General features: G+C 35.7%; 1 protein-coding gene across 1 annotated transcript; it reads right to left on the bottom strand.

Annotated features, from left to right (window-relative positions):
- Positions 1-16,454: 16,454 nt before the first annotated feature.
- LOC107785768 (uncharacterized) lies at positions 16,455-16,976 on the bottom strand. Its single transcript, XM_016607141.1, has one exon. It carries the CDS (start codon positions 16,974-16,976, stop codon positions 16,455-16,457), a length of 522 nt encoding a protein of 173 aa, XP_016462627.1.
- Positions 16,977-17,679: the final 703 nt, after the last annotated feature.

Raw genomic sequence — 17,679 nt, 5'->3', positions numbered from 1 at the left:
AATAAGGGGAAATGGAGAAAATTTTTGGGGATTTTGGGCTTTAAATACCTAGGATGAAGATCAAACTAGGACCGTTGAATTAAATCAAGATGGGTGGATGAGATTGAATCTTGTTACTTAACCAAAACGACGTAGTTTCAAGACCAAACTACGTCGTTTTAAGCTCTTCTTGGCAGCCTCATTTTGGACCGGATTTGGGCTCTTTGGGATCAAATTTTGGGCCAATTTTGGCACAATTTTAATTAAATACACTAGCCCAATCCCTACCCCATTTACCAAACAATTACTCAACTCTTAAAACCTATACATACACAAATAAGAACAAATACACACACACACACACACACACACACACACACACATATATATATATATATATATACAAGGCAAAAATTAGGCATTTACATTACTCACTGGGTCGGAGTACTCACATTATTCCCTGCACCATGTGTGCAGGTACAGGTATTCCTGAAGCATAGAGCGAGTTTTTTTTGCTGTTCAGTTTTCATCGGAGTTATCGAGGTAGCTGCATGGCATTCGCAGACCCATTTTCTCTCTTATCTTCTGTCATTTATGATATCTTCAGACTTTGTTCCTAATTCCATACTTTGTAGAATTTTTAGTAAACTCTGTAGTAGCTCATGACTTGTGACACCCCGGTTAGGGCTGAGTTGGGTTAGATTTTCCGTATTTTATCTATACTTTCTGCTATTGGATATTATTAAACCATATTTATACTATAATAGTGTTAATTAATTGTCTTAAAAGGATGAATTGGGTTGAATGACTGGCCTTGTCTTCATGAGAGGCGCCATCACGACCAGGTTTGGGAATTGGGTCGTGACAATATTTATAGGAACATTTTCACCAACCCAACTAATCTGATTGGTTCCTCAATTTGTAAAGTCCAGATTTCAGCCGCCCTTATTGAAAACGTTTCAAGCACCCTAATTTGACTTCAACAACTTTTTTAATTTTTTCTTTATTTCCTTTTTTCCTTTTATGGGTCCTACAAAGACAATTCCCTGCCAAACACCAAATCAAAAACAAAAATATTTAGAGGAAAAAAGAGAAAAAGTGAGAATAATGACAAAGATTTAAACACTAAGAAGCACAGTAAAAAAGCTCCAACTCAATGATCAATTTTTAATAACAATATTTACTAAAATAGTGACAAACATAGGAAGAATAACTAAGATATGTCGTTTTCTTCATCATATATTTCATTAATATTTAAAGTTAATCAGCCGATTTCTATTCCCGGCAGACCTTCTCTAATTCATTCAATATCTTCTTCACTTTCCAATATAGTATTATCCGGATGTGGACATATCTAGATTCAATTTTTTTCTGAAGTGCATCTTGCAAACTGTTCATTCAATTGCCAAAAAATATAATATTTTATCATGAATAAGCAAAATCAAACTATAGAATGCGAAAATTAACATCTTGAGTAAATACAATTTCCATAAAACTAGTATCAAACTGATATTTGATTGAACTTAATTTAAGATTATTTTAGATTGAACTACTAAATGAGATCATGTTAATCTAATACTTTTCAAATAGCACCATTCTTTTTATACAGTAAGTTCAAATACTAGAAACATAATCTACAAGCAAAATAAATAGCATAAATAACTAGAAAACAAGAAACCTAGCAAGCGCTTCCATAACACAACAATCCCGTACTTGAAATACGTCAAAAGACAAAATAAATAAAGATCTACCCAAAAAGAAGAAAAACAAACTTTCTTTCATCCATCGATTAGTCAACTATGTCTCAGAACCTAGCAGGTTAAAGTTGCCTATTAAAATCTATATTTCTTGTGTTCTATTTAATAAAATCCAGACAACTACGAAAAAGAAAGAAAATTATTAACTAAACTAGGTACCGACAAAAACTCGAATACCACATGCACAAATTCTTTTAAAAAACAACAACATCTGAACAACCTAAAAAATAAAGAAAACTATTATCTAAATTGGGTACCTGCAAATATTCGAATTTGCATTGTTTTGTGAAGATTAGCAGTATTGAAAGCAATTAGACGAAAAGAGATAAAACCCTTCAAAAGCCTCAACGCCAAAACCTTCTCCTTCTCAAAGTAACTGCGATAGCACAACAGAAGGAAAAGATTATGTTTTTTGAAGAATTATAACTAATAAAGAAAAATGTACTTTTTAGAATTTGGAGGAGGGAAGGGAAAATCTTACCGCCAAAGTCTTTTAATTTGACTAAAATTGGATTGGATTTGATAGGGGAATGAGCCGATTTGAGAAATCCCAACATCTTAGGGTCTTGAGATGCTTCTAACAAAGGAGCCCTAGGAGTATCACGGGGCCTTTATTTGACAATTGTGGCCCATTACAAATGTAGGTACATCGGTCCTACATATAGTTTAAATTTGTATTTTCATCTTTAAATTCAACATCTAGCAATAATATGGAACATTGAAATTTTAGTCAAATTTTTTAAATCGACAACATTTTTTTAAAAAAGGATTAATGTTTTACTCAGTACGAGATCTTTAATTTTTTTAATAAATTATAAAAATAACATAATAAAATAATATAGTAAGTACATTAAAAATTTTATAAAATTAAAAAAGATTAAAAAACTCATAGAAAAATAAAATATTTGGAATTGTTTTATAAGTATACATAACACAATGGTTTTAAATTTATTATGAGATAGAAATCAACTATAATGTCTGAACTTTCAAATAATTAAAATATTGAATATTTTTTAAAAATATTAACCAACTACATATTTAGTTACATCTCAAAAATTAAATAATCAATAAACTTTATAAATATTGTAATTTAAAAAATAACTCTCTTCATAAATAAGTATAATTGTAGTAAAAGAGTAAAAGTCTTATAATTTTGGGAGACATAAAGCTAAGAAATAAAGAGCATTAGAAAGTAAAGATATAAATTTCGGCTATTCATTTTCAAAAAAAAATATTCAAATGATATTTACCTTCACGATGTTCTCACTCAAATAGTAAAACTACAATACTATGACTCAATATTTTAGTTAATCTTAATCTTCATATTTAAACATATGAATAGAACTTTTATCATTCATTTGTTAAATTATTTTGAGGGTCAATATTACTAATTAGAAAATTTGACATATGATTTACGTAGTAACTCCCGAACGCTGAGGATAGGCGTGTTCAGGATGCACAATTAGACATTTGAGGTGTAAGCCTCACAAAACTAAGCCTCGCACATGAGTCGCCGCAACAAGTATCTCGCCCAGAAATGAGTCATGGACGAGTCCCAAAAAGACTTTTAAGACATTAATCGACAATCGCATAACTCATCTATTCGGAGGATAACTATCACAATATTTTTAAAATATAACAATATAAACAATGTTGTTTTGACTATAAACAAAGAATAATTTCACAATTAAAAATACAAAAAATTCAACATTAGATGTACATGTTCGTAATTATCGGATGATATATATGATTTAAAGTAAAACTCATTTTTTTATATTTGTATCAAATGTCATAACTTTTATGATATTTTATCCAAACATCGTGTTTTTATTATATTGCATATCAAATATCATTATTTATTTTTTACATTTGTATCAAATGCCGTTATTTTATTGACATCTTATATCAAAAGTTATTTTTTGCAATATTTAGTATCAAATGTTGTAGTTTTTACGACATTTCTTCATAAATGTTGTTGTTTTTACGATATTTTGCATCAATTGTCATTTATTTTTACAATATTTAGTATCAAATGTCATTATTTTTATGACATTTTATATCAAATGTCGTAATTTTGACGATATTTCTTCATTAATGTCGTTTTTATTATGACATTTTGTATCAAATGTCATATTTTGATGACACTTAGTATCAAATGTCGTTTTTTTCCTGACATTTTGAATCAAATATCGTAGTTTTTATGATATTTGTTCATAAATGATATAAATTTCATATTTTCTCGATATTTATTTAAAATGTCACTAAATAAATATCGTTGTATCCTCACTTTTTTGTAGTGGAGCTGAGCTTGCTCAAACTGAGAATACAAAATAGGGGACGAACTTTTGGAATTTCATATTAACAATGTGAAAGGAAAAAACCAAACATTTTGGAATTGTTTTATAAGTATACATAACACAATGGTTTTAAATTTATTATGAGATAGAAATCAACTATAATGTCTGAACTTTCAAATAATTAAAATATTGAATATTTTTTAAAAATATTAACCAACTACATATTTAGTTACATCTCAAAAATTAAATAATCAATAAACTTTATAAATATTGTAATTTAAAAAATAACTCTCTTCATAAATAAGTATAATTGTAGTAAAAGAGTAAAAGTCTTATAATTTTGGGAGACATAAAGCTAAGAAATAAAGAGCATTAGAAAGTAAAGATATAAATTTCGGCTATTCATTTTCAAAAAAAAATATTCAAATGATATTTACCTTCACGATGTTCTCACTCAAATAGTAAAACTGCAATACTATGACTCAATATTTTAGTTAATCTTAATCTTCATATTTAAACATATGAATAGAACTTTTATCATTCATTTGTTAAATTATTTTGAGGGTCAATATTACTAATTAGAAAATTTGACATATGATTTACGTAGTAACTCCCGAACGCTGAGGATAGGCGTGTTCAGGATGCACAATTAGACATTTGAGGTGTAAGCCTCACAAAACTAAGCCTCGCACATGAGTCGCCGCAACAAGTATCTCGCCCAGAAATGAGTCATGGACGAGTCCCAAAAAGACTTTTAAGACATTAATCGACAATCGCATAACTCATCTATTCGGAGGATAACTATCACAATATTTTTAAAATATAACAATATAAACAATGTTGTTTTGACTATAAACAAAGAATAATTTCACAATTAAAAATACAAAAAATTCAACATTAGATGTACATGTTCGTAATTATCGGATGATATATATGATTTAAAGTAAAACTCATTTTTTTATATTTGTATCAAATGTCATAACTTTTATGATATTTTATCCAAACATCGTGTTTTTATTATATTGCATATCAAATATCATTATTTATTTTTTACATTTGTATCAAATGCCGTTATTTTATTGACATCTTATATCAAAAGTTATTTTTTGCAATATTTAGTATCAAATGTTGTAGTTTTTACGACATTTCTTCATAAATGTTGTTGTTTTTACGATATTTTGCATCAATTGTCATTTATTTTTACAATATTTAGTATCAAATGTCATTATTTTTATGACATTTTATATCAAATGTCGTAATTTTGACGATATTTCTTCATTAATGTCGTTTTTATTATGACATTTTGTATCAAATGTCATATTTTGATGACACTTAGTATCAAATGTCGTTTTTTTCCTGACATTTTGTATCAAATATCGTAGTTTTTATGATATTTGTTCATAAATGATATAAATTTCATATTTTCTCGATATTTATTTAAAATGTCACTAAATAAATATCGTTGTATCCTCACTTTTTTGTAGTGGAGCTGAGCTTGCTCAAACTGAGAATACAAAATAGGGGACGAACTTTTGGAATTTCATATTAACAATGTGAAAGGAAAAAACCAAACATTGACGCATTATGTAAACTTTTAATTTATAGCAAAGTATTGAGAAATTAGGTCCCCAAGTTAGATAAACACAATATTACTTTAATCAATGTATTTATTGGAGGGACCATTCTCCTTAACAATATTACACTCTGAAATCCATTCTCCTTAACAACAGATATCACCTGATACACATTGTATTGGGTCTTATTTTGATGGATCATTAATTTAACGTTTCTATTGCTGTAAAATGAATTTTCTTCTGTTCTATTCGGAATCTAATATTTAAACCAATTCAAGCTATATTAATTTATTATGGTTAAGTGATTTAAGAATAACTAACTATGATGAAGCTGTGTATTTGATAAATTATCTTGAAGATTAATTTGTGTATGACTAATGAAACTGTCACGATCCAAAGTTCACTAAAGGTCGTGATAGTGCCTAACATCGCCGTCAGACAAGCCAACAGTGAATGATTAACTTAATTACTTATTTTAATATTTGAAATCATAATTTTTCATTAATTAAATAGTAAGAAATAGAAGTTACAGCGTAAATGATAATATTTTCACAAATTTTAATAATGAACAACCCGTAGGAACCCCAAAAACCTGTTGTCACAAGTGCATGAGAATAACTAGGAAATATAATAAAATACAACATCTGTCTGGAATACAAACTAGATAGGAGAATATAAATAACTCTGATGGAGACTCTACAGGCTGCAGACTGCAACATGAAATGCAGCTCATGGTAAGTCCCCGCAACATCCGCACCCATGCGCCCAAAAGACCACCAGACCTATATGTACCTGCACAAAAAAATGTGCAGCAAGTGTAGCATGAGTACGTAAATCAATGCGCACAAGTATCTAGCCTAACCCTAGAGAAGTAGTGACAAGTCGACATCGGTACTTACTAATGGTCCAATAAGACAAATATAATAAGAAGTAAATAGATATGGGGCAGAGTAAACAAACGAAATAAACAAGTGTAAATAAGTGATATAATCCTCCCCTCTATAATAGACTCAAATCAGGAAGACTCATAGATACAGACTTCTTGTCAAATATTATACACGATTCCATGAAAGTATTTTATAAAAATATCGAAGCGTACGACCCGATCCTATCATAATCTGTGCACTGCCGAGGATCGAACGGCACGAACCATAGATGCATCTACTATACTGCCGAGGCGAATGACCCGCTCTCATGAGAGTGTGGTACAAGATCATGCCGAGGCAAACGACCCGATCCCATTAGAATAAGAAGCTGTAACGGGTCCTTGACCCAACTCACGAATAAACGTGTGAGTTATAATTTTTTGAGAAAAAACTTTCGATGAAAACGCATAGCGCGGGGGAAATCCATAAGAAGAACACAATTATTCCGCGGCTAATCATGAAACTCGTCAAATTCCTATAATAGCAAGTCTATCACTCTACACAAGTCTAGTCTCAAGTTTTAACATAAGATAAAGGAATTTAATAGGTGAGGGACAACTCAAATAGTACAACTATAGCATAGTGGGAAACTAAGTCTACCCGGACATAACATGAATCTAGCTACGTACGAACTCTCATCACCTCGTGCGTACGTAGCCCCAAAACAAGTAGCACATAACGAATGCATCACCTATACAGAGTCAGATAGGAGACTTACCTAGCGGTAGCTTCTCCCTCACAGAGTTAGACAAGAGACTTGCCTCACTCCGAAGTCCTATAACTGGCTCCAATACCGCTCTAACACCTCAAATAGATGTCTGTCTCTCCAAAACTAGTCAATCAATGTGAAAATCCATAAATATATGCTCTAATAATCATTACAAATCAAATTATAACAATTTTCAACTCCGCTCGAAAAATCGATAAAGCCAACCCTCGGACTCACGTGCCCGGATTCCGAAAATATTCGAAGATAAATATTACTCATAATATTACTAACTCAAATATATAAATTATTCCCAATTCCATGCGCAAATTCGTGGTCAAAACCCAAAAATACCAATTTCTAGGTTTCCTTCAAAATCTCACAATTTCTACCAATTTCTATGCTTGAGTCCATATAAAAACCATGTATTTAACTCATAATTGAAGAAATCACTTACCCCACAATAGTTGATGAAGGTGGAACTCCAAAATTGCTCCAAAATCGGCTCCCATGGACGAAACAAAGTGGAATTGAGCCAAACCCTTCATTTTAAAAGAACATTGCCCAGCCCGACTACCGCACCTGTGGCGGCTTCACCACATTTGCAGTATCATAGGTGCAACCAAAACCTCACACCTGCTCATACCCTTTGCCCAGCACAGCTCCGCACCTGCGATGCCAAATGCGCCTGTTGCGGCCAAACGCACATGCAAGTATACACAGTCGTCAAGTAATAAAGTGACTGAAAGTCGGATGTCGAACCCACAAGGACTTGTGATTAACTATTACTAAATTAGACTATCCTAATTATCTAAACAAGGATTAAACCCAAATGTAGTGATGCTAAAGTAATTCACTAAAAAGAAAATAACTAATGAACTTTAAACAGAGGAAGAATAGATTTTTATATTATCAATGTGATGAAAACGATCTAGGGTTATGGACTATCTAACATTCCTACTGTATTCTTCAATTGAATTGACTAACTAATTTATCTAGTTTATTGGTTGACAGGGTTAATATTGCTCATAAGAATCTGTCGAGTTCTTACTCGCCTATTCAAGCTAATCTAACGTCTATATGTCTATGGAATTAGAGCTAACAAGAACGCATTTATAATTCCTGTAAATCAACCAAGCAAGACAATTAGGTAAATGTCTATCCTAATCGCAAATCTGTTCCCCGATACCCAGGTTCAAGGACTTGCTCTACTCAATCCTATAAGCAATCTAGAATTCTCACTTTCGAGTTCAACTCTTGATTCGTATATAGTATTTAATTGGTGATCAAGCAATCAAATAATTAAGTGCAAGATTAAATAAATAAACCAATATGATAAACTAAGAAATCAAAATCAGTATCCGAATAACAATAGTCATGAGAGAACCACAACCCTAGAACGTGAAGTTTAGCTCCACATAGACATGGTAACTAAACAATAAATTCTATAAAGAAAAACAAAATATTACAAAGTTTGGTGGAAGAAAAGATGAAACCCGGCCTCCATGGCGGCTCTGTGCTTGTGTTTTCTCTAAAAAACATCCTCCCCTATCAAAATAGGTTTAGGTTGGCTTTTATATGAGTTTGGGGCGTCTAGGGGTCGACATAACCGAGTCCTAGTCGAAAACGGCTACTTTCCCATCTTGAGCGTCCATGGAAGCGTGGGGCACTCACCCTGGCGCTTAAATTTTATACATTCTGTAATTACGCCACACCCAGCGCCCTGCGCTGGCTGTGGCCCTCAAATTTCACTTTTTGCATTTTCTTCCCAATTTCGCTCCAATTCGCACCATTTCGTCCCAATTTGCATCCGAATGATTCCTACACATAGAAATACTACAAATGATCACAAATCATCATATTATACATCCGAAATCTATGAGACATGAGCACAATATGAGGCAACATATATCAAAATATGCATACATTAAGCCAAATATCAACACCCCACACTTAAACGTTGCTCGTCCTCGAGTCAACCAACAAATAACTCTATCTTTGAGCACTCTATACCAATGACCATGGTTGATAGAAACAATTAAATTTTAGCATATGCAATCACATAATCTTCCCTTTGCTTATTCCGTTCTTCAAAAATATTCAAACAAAGACAATATGCTCATAACAATCCTAGCCTCACAAACCGACTCAATGTCACAATGTACTCGTGACTTGAACACTCAATGTCATAGAGAAAGCTAATAATGTTACCTATCCCTCGTATAATCATGTGCCCTCACAACACAAGCAAAGAGAGTAAAATCAATCCACACATTCGAATCTCATGCTCACATATACCAAAGAAAATCGCTCACTCTCACAAAGAAGTCACATGCATGCAATTGATACCATAGGCTTACCCATAATGTAAATCTCTACTAATGTAAGCTCGCTTGATCTAAAATCAATTAGGACTTTTTCATGGTTGTAATGTGGGCTAAGGTATGGGTAGGATATATAGGAATAATGGTTCACCCTTCTAAGCACTTTAACACATCACCAAATAACTTGAGCGCAAATTCTTCAACACCACTTCAATTTCACAAAAGAATAACCTTAAAAAACGTTCCCTTCTTCTTTATGCACTACTTTAGTTCATACCCACTAGCAAGAACAAGACAACAATTTATTCATCTATATTTTTCTTTCTTTCTTTTTTCCCCCAAATTTTTCTCTTCTTTTTCAATTTCCGCTAGTGGTGTATTATTTTACAAAATAAGTTCACCCTTCTTTCTTTCATTGGTTCCACTCAAAAGTCACCCACACTTAGTCTCTTATTACTTCTTTTAGTGCTCATTTTACAATTAAAGTGCTTTAAGAGGTAAAAGGATCAAAATAATGTCAATTAAGAACCAAAAAGGGCATAGGCTTGTAATGTGGGTGCCAAATTAAAGTCTGTAAGCTCAAAAGGGTTAACTAAGGATAAATTATATTTGTGGTAAGCAATAAGCTCAAAAAGATCAAAGGAAGCCTAAAATTATTTTTCAAACCGAGCATCACCTAAAATTTTGCTTCAACTCACATATCGGGCAAGTTCTAGACACAAGTACAATACATGGACTACACAAATACGTCACCACACATGGCACATGATTCACCAAGGACGGTCCCATTCTGACTCTTAAACAATGCAAGTATTCACAAAGCCATAAGATACAACGCCCCTGAAGTCTCGCACATGTAGCGCCTCACGCTGGCTGTGGCCCTCAAATTTCACTTTTGGCATTTTCTTCCCAATTTTGCTCCAATTCGCACCATTTTGTCCCAAATTGCATCTCAATGATTCCTACACATAGAAATACCACAAATGAGCACAAAGCATCACATTATACATCCGAAATCTATGAGACATGAGCAAAATGTGAGGTAATATATATCAAAATATGCATACATTAAACCAAACATCAGCGCCCCTACAGTCTCGTACATGTGGAGTCCTTCCGCTTCTGCGACTCCTGCTGCCTAGCTCGCATCTGCAGCCATCCTAGCTCAGTCTAAAAGTCGCTTTTGCGACCACATCGCCACACCTGTGGGCTCGCACCTGCGACCCTTTCCACATAGGTGTGATTGCACCAGATATCAGCTGCATTATCACTTCTTCCAAGTCCAAACCGATCCGTTGATCATCCAAAATCCACCCAAGGCCCTCGAGACCTTAACCAAATATACCAACACGTCCCAAAATACAATACAAACTTAGTCGAAGCCTCAAACCACATCAAACGACATCAAAACTACAAATTGTGCATCGATTTAAGCATAATGAACTATTGAACTTCTAACTTCCACATCCAATGCCGAAAACTATCAAATCAACCGATTGACCTCAAATTTTGCAGACAAGTCGCATTTGACATTACAGACGTACTCCAACTTCTGGAATCAGAATCCCAACCCGATATAAAAAAGTCCACTTGATCGGTTCCAAACCTGCACTACTATAGAGTAGCAAGGATAGTCGATGCAGTTTTACCCAACAAAGGTCGGGATCGAATCCACATGGAGTTAATTAGTTTGGACTTTGGTTTATTTCCAAGTAGATATGCGGGGTTTTCCCTTAATTGCACTTTCACAAATGGTTGGTTTTGTTATCTACTTCTAATTCTACTTATATAGAATGCAATAGTTAAAGCTAAGTACAATATTTTTGTTGGTTGTTTTCAAGGATTAAAAGGGGATAGGGTAGTGATTTCCACCTAGGTGGATATCTAATGGGTGTCGAAAATTCAGGGCAAGCTTGTTATGATTGGGGTTGTGATATAACCATAGCAAATAAGTGCTCACTCTATACCTCTCAGTAGTTTGAGTGACTTTGCCCAAATTGACCTTTTTAAGTCCAAATGGGTGTTCATGCATAACAAATGACATTGACTCAAGTCGGGTATTACTATCTTTAGGTTTAACCCTTTAATTGGGGCTATCAATCTCTTGAATGTACCCCAATTCCTTGTTGGCCTAATTTTCCTATACTTAGTCCCTCTTTATCAAGAAGAGTCTAAGTCACAAAGGCACGAATCAGTGTTTGCAACCACCAATTCTACAATTAAAGCATGAATCAGGCTAAAAAAACTAACCCATAAATAATTAAGCCCTAAAATTCAAGACCCATTAAATACCCACACTAGGGTTTGGTCACAACCCTAGATAGTAGTTTAGCTACTCATAATAATAGAAGAAATCAAAGATAAAGATGAAATATAAGCCATAAGATTCAACTACAAGATGAAAATCTAAAGTTTGAAGGTAACTATACTCTAAAATTACTCAAAAAGGTAAAAATCGGTCGTTCACGTGCTCTCCTAAACAAAACTTAACCTAAAAATATGAAAAAGATATATTTATACTAGGTTGAAATTCTCGGACAAAAATGCCCCTACAGAAGTTTCACGGAGGCGTAATTCCTACCGCGTCCGCGCTTGAGCTCCCGCGGCCGCACAATAATGAGCGCGGTTCGTATTTTTTCAATTCTGGGCTTGGTTTTGCAGACAGTGTAAAAGGCACCGCCTCCACGTTAGCTTCAACCGCAGCCACGTAATTAGGATGTGGACCATGTTCTTCTATTAAGCTTGACTTGCAGGGTCTCTAAACTTTAATCACCACTCTCAGCAAAAATACCACCGCGGTTGTGTCATATATTCCACGGTCGCGCTTCTTCATTACGGTCACCAGTAGAACTTGTGCTCAAAATAGCTTCTCTGAACCTAATTTTTGTAGGCTGCATATTTGTGGCCACCTCAGCGGTGGACCTTATGCGGCCGCTATTTTCCATTGCGGTCAGCGCTCCAATCCCAGCCTTGGACTTGTGCAAGTTTAACTCCTTCATGAGTTGATTATGGATTCTTTGCCTCATTTTGACCAACCCCTATAGACAAGCACATTAAGTCAGTTTTCGGGAATACTTTTACACATTTTTTATCCAAAATCTAAGCAAAAGAGAGCATATAGGCTAAAATCTATAGTTATCAACTCCCCCAAACTTATGTTTTTGCTTGTCCTAAAGCAAACAAAGTAATTTTTACCTCCACAAGAAAAAAGAAAGGAAACTTTCAGTTGTCCTAAGGTGACTTCATCAAGTATCAATTGGGAATAACAATTACCCTCAACACAAATGCATTATCAATAACACACGACCTTTTTAGTATCATAGTTCTAGTGTGACACAAGAGCATCAAGAGTTGACTTAACTCATCAAGGATGCTCGCTCTACTACGTAGGTCAATGTGGAACCCAAACTCTTTCTCCTCTACTCTCCATAAGCAAATCTCACTTTAGATTGTAGCACTCAAAACAAGAATTGTGGAAAAGTACGCTTATCTCTCCCAAAGGAAGGTGACAAGTCCGGCTCTAAGTACCATCAGCTTGCACCTTATGTAAATCACCACTAATGTAAGCTCACTCAACTCGAAATCATATAGGGCTTTTGTGGGAATGTAATGAAGGTTTTTGGTTCAAGGTAGGATATATCGGTCTATGAAGGTTTCATCTTTCCTTAAGCACTTCATTTTCTCATTTCGGCTCACATTTTCTTGACTCTTTGAGTCATTTTCTTCTTCCTTATGGGACTAGAGAGAGACACTGTCACTTTTTCTTGTTCATGGCAATCATTTTTCTCCTCTCTAATCATTCTAAGCCTTTCATCATTGCTTTTATTGAATCCCTTCATTTTTCTATATTATTCACTTTCTTTTTGACTTTTTTTGCTTTTCTTTGTTTTCTTTATGCCTTCCCTTTTCTTTATTTTGTACTTTTTATCACTTTCACATTCCTCGTCTCTCCCCCCAAACTTATACTTTTGCCAATTGTGCTAAGGAAAGATCGGGTGCCAAGAGAGGGTCATTTTAAAACGGATAGAGGCTTGTATCATAGTTATTGAAAGAACAAGGGATTTAACTCTTCGAGGTTGGCTAGGGATATCATATTTGGTGGGATATGGATGCTTTCAAGTTTCAAATTGGATCAAGGAGAGCCTATAATCATTTTTCATGTCGAGCTAAACTTAGAATTTCGCCTAAATAAATATTTAGGGCAAGTTCTAGACTTATTGGCACAGGACTTGGACTTACAAATCAATACCTCACCTCACAAGCTGTTGGATTGCTAAAGAGAACAGAGTCGAGGGCCCAAAACAACCCTAACTAAGTTTGAGCAACACAAATGACTCCGAGAAGCCACTCGATGATTGTTTAGTCAACACAAGAGTCTAAAGGTCACAACTAGCACCATTCTTTACAAATCAACATGTTTCTAACCATAAGGTCAAAGGTAACTGTGTTAAGCCCAAGTGAAGCTTGACTGAGATACTTTTATTCATTACTACTATTTACACAAAAACCTAAAGAAAACAGACTCAAACCCTTAAGAAGGTTGTCATGCATCGGGAAGAGCCACCCTCCACCTTTGGAAAGAGCTGTGATATTAAGAAAACCAAAGGCTTATTGATCACGAAGCTAAGAACTCAAAAAGAAGCTACTAATGAAAGTAAAAAAGCTAAGTTATTAAGTGAAAATAACATAAGAAGTTATAAAGTAAACTACAAAAAGTAAAATGAATATGTACAATGGTGAAAAGAAACGAATATACTCAAATTGGGAATGAATATATACATGGAATGGTAAAGTTATATACATACCAAAAGTGAAAAATAACGACAAGTAAAAACAAAGAAAAATAGTATCATAATTATTACATGCTAGTTATCAAATCAAAATAGGACCACCGCCCAAATAAAAGCTAGCATTGTCCTCAATGCTAAAAGCAAAAATAAGATCAAGAAGGGATAGAGAGTAGAGAAAACTCCCTATGTGGTCTGCATCGGGTCCTGCACATCACTGGGGTCAACTCCCTCCGGATCCTTATTTATATCTCCAAGACATCAAATAGGGGTACCACAAATCCTCTCATAGGCTCTCTATCAGCCTCCTGCTATAGTGCATGTGCCTCCTGAGCTACTGGAACTTGCTCCTCCAAGAGTAAGTCCAGTAGGATGTCTACAGCTGATGTAATCTTCTCTACCTCCTTCCTCAACAACTTTACTGACTCCTTTGAGGCCCCAATCTTCTTTATCTTCTTCATTTGTTTGCCCAGGTCATTGATTGCTTTTCCCTGTGCATCTAAAGCCTTCAGGATAGTCTCTTGGTTGCCTAGGAGCTTCTTCTAGTTGTCCAGAAGCTTCTTCAATGAATCCTCCAGTGATGGAGGTACCTGAAGCTGTGCTAGAGATGCATGAGCTGTGACTGCACTGGATAAGGCAAAAAGCTTTGATGTAGCTACCTGCATCCAATTGTTGATACTGCATAAAGTCTGATTAACCCGCAGTGTAGTTACAGGGTAAGCTGAGGTGGACGGCATAGACAATGGTGCTGTGACAGAAGGGTCAGATAATGGAGGTGGCATAGCAGCAGAAGAACCTTTAGTTGTGGAAGGCTCGGAACTAGTGGCCACCAATATTGGCTCTTCAGATTGGCCAGCAGAGGTAGTGGCTTTGCCTTTGGACTTGGGGTTATCTACTCCCTGAAGGATGTACCAAGAGAAGGGTCTTTTTAGCTTCATCTTTGTGTCAAAACTCCTCCCTTCTACCTCTAGATCCTCCAAATACATGGTGAGGAAGTTGGGGTAGGGGTATGATCCTTCATCCTTCCCGACAGCTTTGGTGATGATTCTTGACATGAGATTTCCCACATTTATCAGGAACCCTGCCATAATAGAAGCCACAATGATCGCCTGGGAGACTGGATATCACTGTCATGTTGGGCTGGGTCTAGTCGGCTATAGACAAATGTATACCACCCTTTCGCTTCAAAGCTCAGAATATTTCTAGCTATATGGACCCCAGGTGTATGCCAAGCCAGTGTAGTCCCGAGAATGGCTATCACCTCTGCAAGCCATGGACGGGCTGCTTCATCTAACGCCACTTTCTCCAAGTACAAGGATTCATCTACATCATCAAACCCGACATATGCATTAAGCGTCTTGCCATCAAATCTGATCTTCCGATTCCACACCTTAGTCACATAGGTGCCTTTTTTGATGTGGGCCACATTGGCGTAGAATTCTTTGACTAAATATTCATTGGCCTCCGGCAGTTTGCTCGAAAAGAATTTCCACCCCACTATTTCATCAAATTGCCTCTTCACATTGGAATTTTAGGGTAGAAGATCCCTTTCTATGAATTGCCTCTCAAGGGTGAGCGACCTCTGCGGCCACCATTCCCGAAATTTATGATAGGCTTTTTCATCCCCCGAATATCAGCTAGAGTCTATCCAATTTCCTTTTTCCTTCTTTGGAGCACCGCAAGGGTAGTATCTACCTGCACGTTAGTTAAGAACGAAGAAAGAATAATAGGTAAAGTTGAACAAGAGCCCAAGAATTCATACCTGAGGTATGAAGGTAAAGGCATCAACTCCAATACGAGAGGTTTCTCGATTGGGGGCTTTGATGGTAGAGTCTTTCTGTTGTCAAGGTCCAAGGAAAGTTTCTGGGGCTCATATGTATAAGAAACCATTCCTTGCAAAGCATTGACATATTCTACCAAGCTTTCATCCTAAGTCAAATCATGGCTCAACAATATAACTTCTAAAGGGTCCTCCACATTTATCATGGCACTGGTGTCTTCAATAATCACCTCGGTCACAAGATCCACAAAGGAACATACTTCGTTGCTATTGGGGTTGCCTCATTGATTTGCAGACATGGAACACAACTTTTTCATCACCTACCTAGAAGGTGAGCTCCCCTGCTTCCACATCAACCAAAGCCTTCTTTGTATCTAGGAAAGGTCTCCCTAGTATGATCGTCACCTCATAGTCAACCTCACAGTCCAGAATCACAAAATTCGCGGAAAGTATAAACTTGTCGACCCGCACAAACACATTATCTATAGTACCCAATGACCTCTTCATTGTCCTATTTGCCATCTGTAACCTCATGGATGTGGGCCTTGGTTGCCCAATCCCTAATGTCTTAAACATAGAATATGACATCAAGTTAATGCTTGCCCATAAATCGCACAAAGCTTTGGCGAAATCGGCACTACCAATAGTGTAGGGGATTGTAAAAGCACCAAGGTCTTCTAACTTTGGGGCTATGGAATGTACAATGGCACTCACTTGGTGCGTCCTCTTGATTGTTTCACAATTCATGGATCTCTTCTTTGTTACCAAGTCTTTCATAAACTTGGCATATCCTGGCATTTGTTCTAAAGCTTCCACCAAAGGTACATTTATCGACAAACTCTTCATCATATCAATAAATTTCTTGAACTGGTTCTCATGGTTCTATTTTGCAAGCCTTTGAGGGTATGGTAGAGGAGGCCTTGGCAAATGAGCCTTGTCTTGGTCACTATCATTTATGCTATGTCTATCACATGTTCCCAAGACGGGTTCACATCATTTTGTGTTTCCTCCATGTTTTCATCTATGTCAATTCTCACTTCTTCATTCACAATATCATCACTCACTTGCACGTCATTACTTTGATCATCATTCTCTTGCACCAACACATCATCACTCACAACCTTTCTTGCATTAAGGGTATGATCAACACCACCTCTACCACTCCTTGTAGTCATCGCCATAGTGCGGCCCATATTGTTCCCACCCTTCGGGTTTACTACCGTGTCACTAGGTAGTGCCCCCCTTAGGGCGAGTGTTCAAAGCTTGCAAAATCTGGCCAAGTAGGACCTCCAAGTTGCGGATAGAAGTATTATGGGACACCAATTGGGCATCAGAGTCGGTGTTTTTCTTTATCATTTGTTCAAACATTGACTCAATTCATCCCATCTCATTGTTAGATGAGCTAGGACCTTGGGACGGAAATGGAGACAAGTTGTTTGGTTGTTGAAACACCGGATGCCTTTGAAAGCCCGGCCCCTGATTACCTTGATTATCGTTATTACAACCCCCTTGGTTATTGTTGCCACCCTAATTGCTATTGTTATTTCCA

This window comes from Nicotiana tabacum, chromosome 6 (assembly GCF_000715075.1).
Source record: "Nicotiana tabacum cultivar K326 chromosome 6, ASM71507v2, whole genome shotgun sequence".
Taxonomy (NCBI): Eukaryota; Viridiplantae; Streptophyta; class Magnoliopsida; order Solanales; family Solanaceae; genus Nicotiana; species Nicotiana tabacum.
This window is presented reverse-complemented; position numbering and strand designations above follow the sequence as displayed.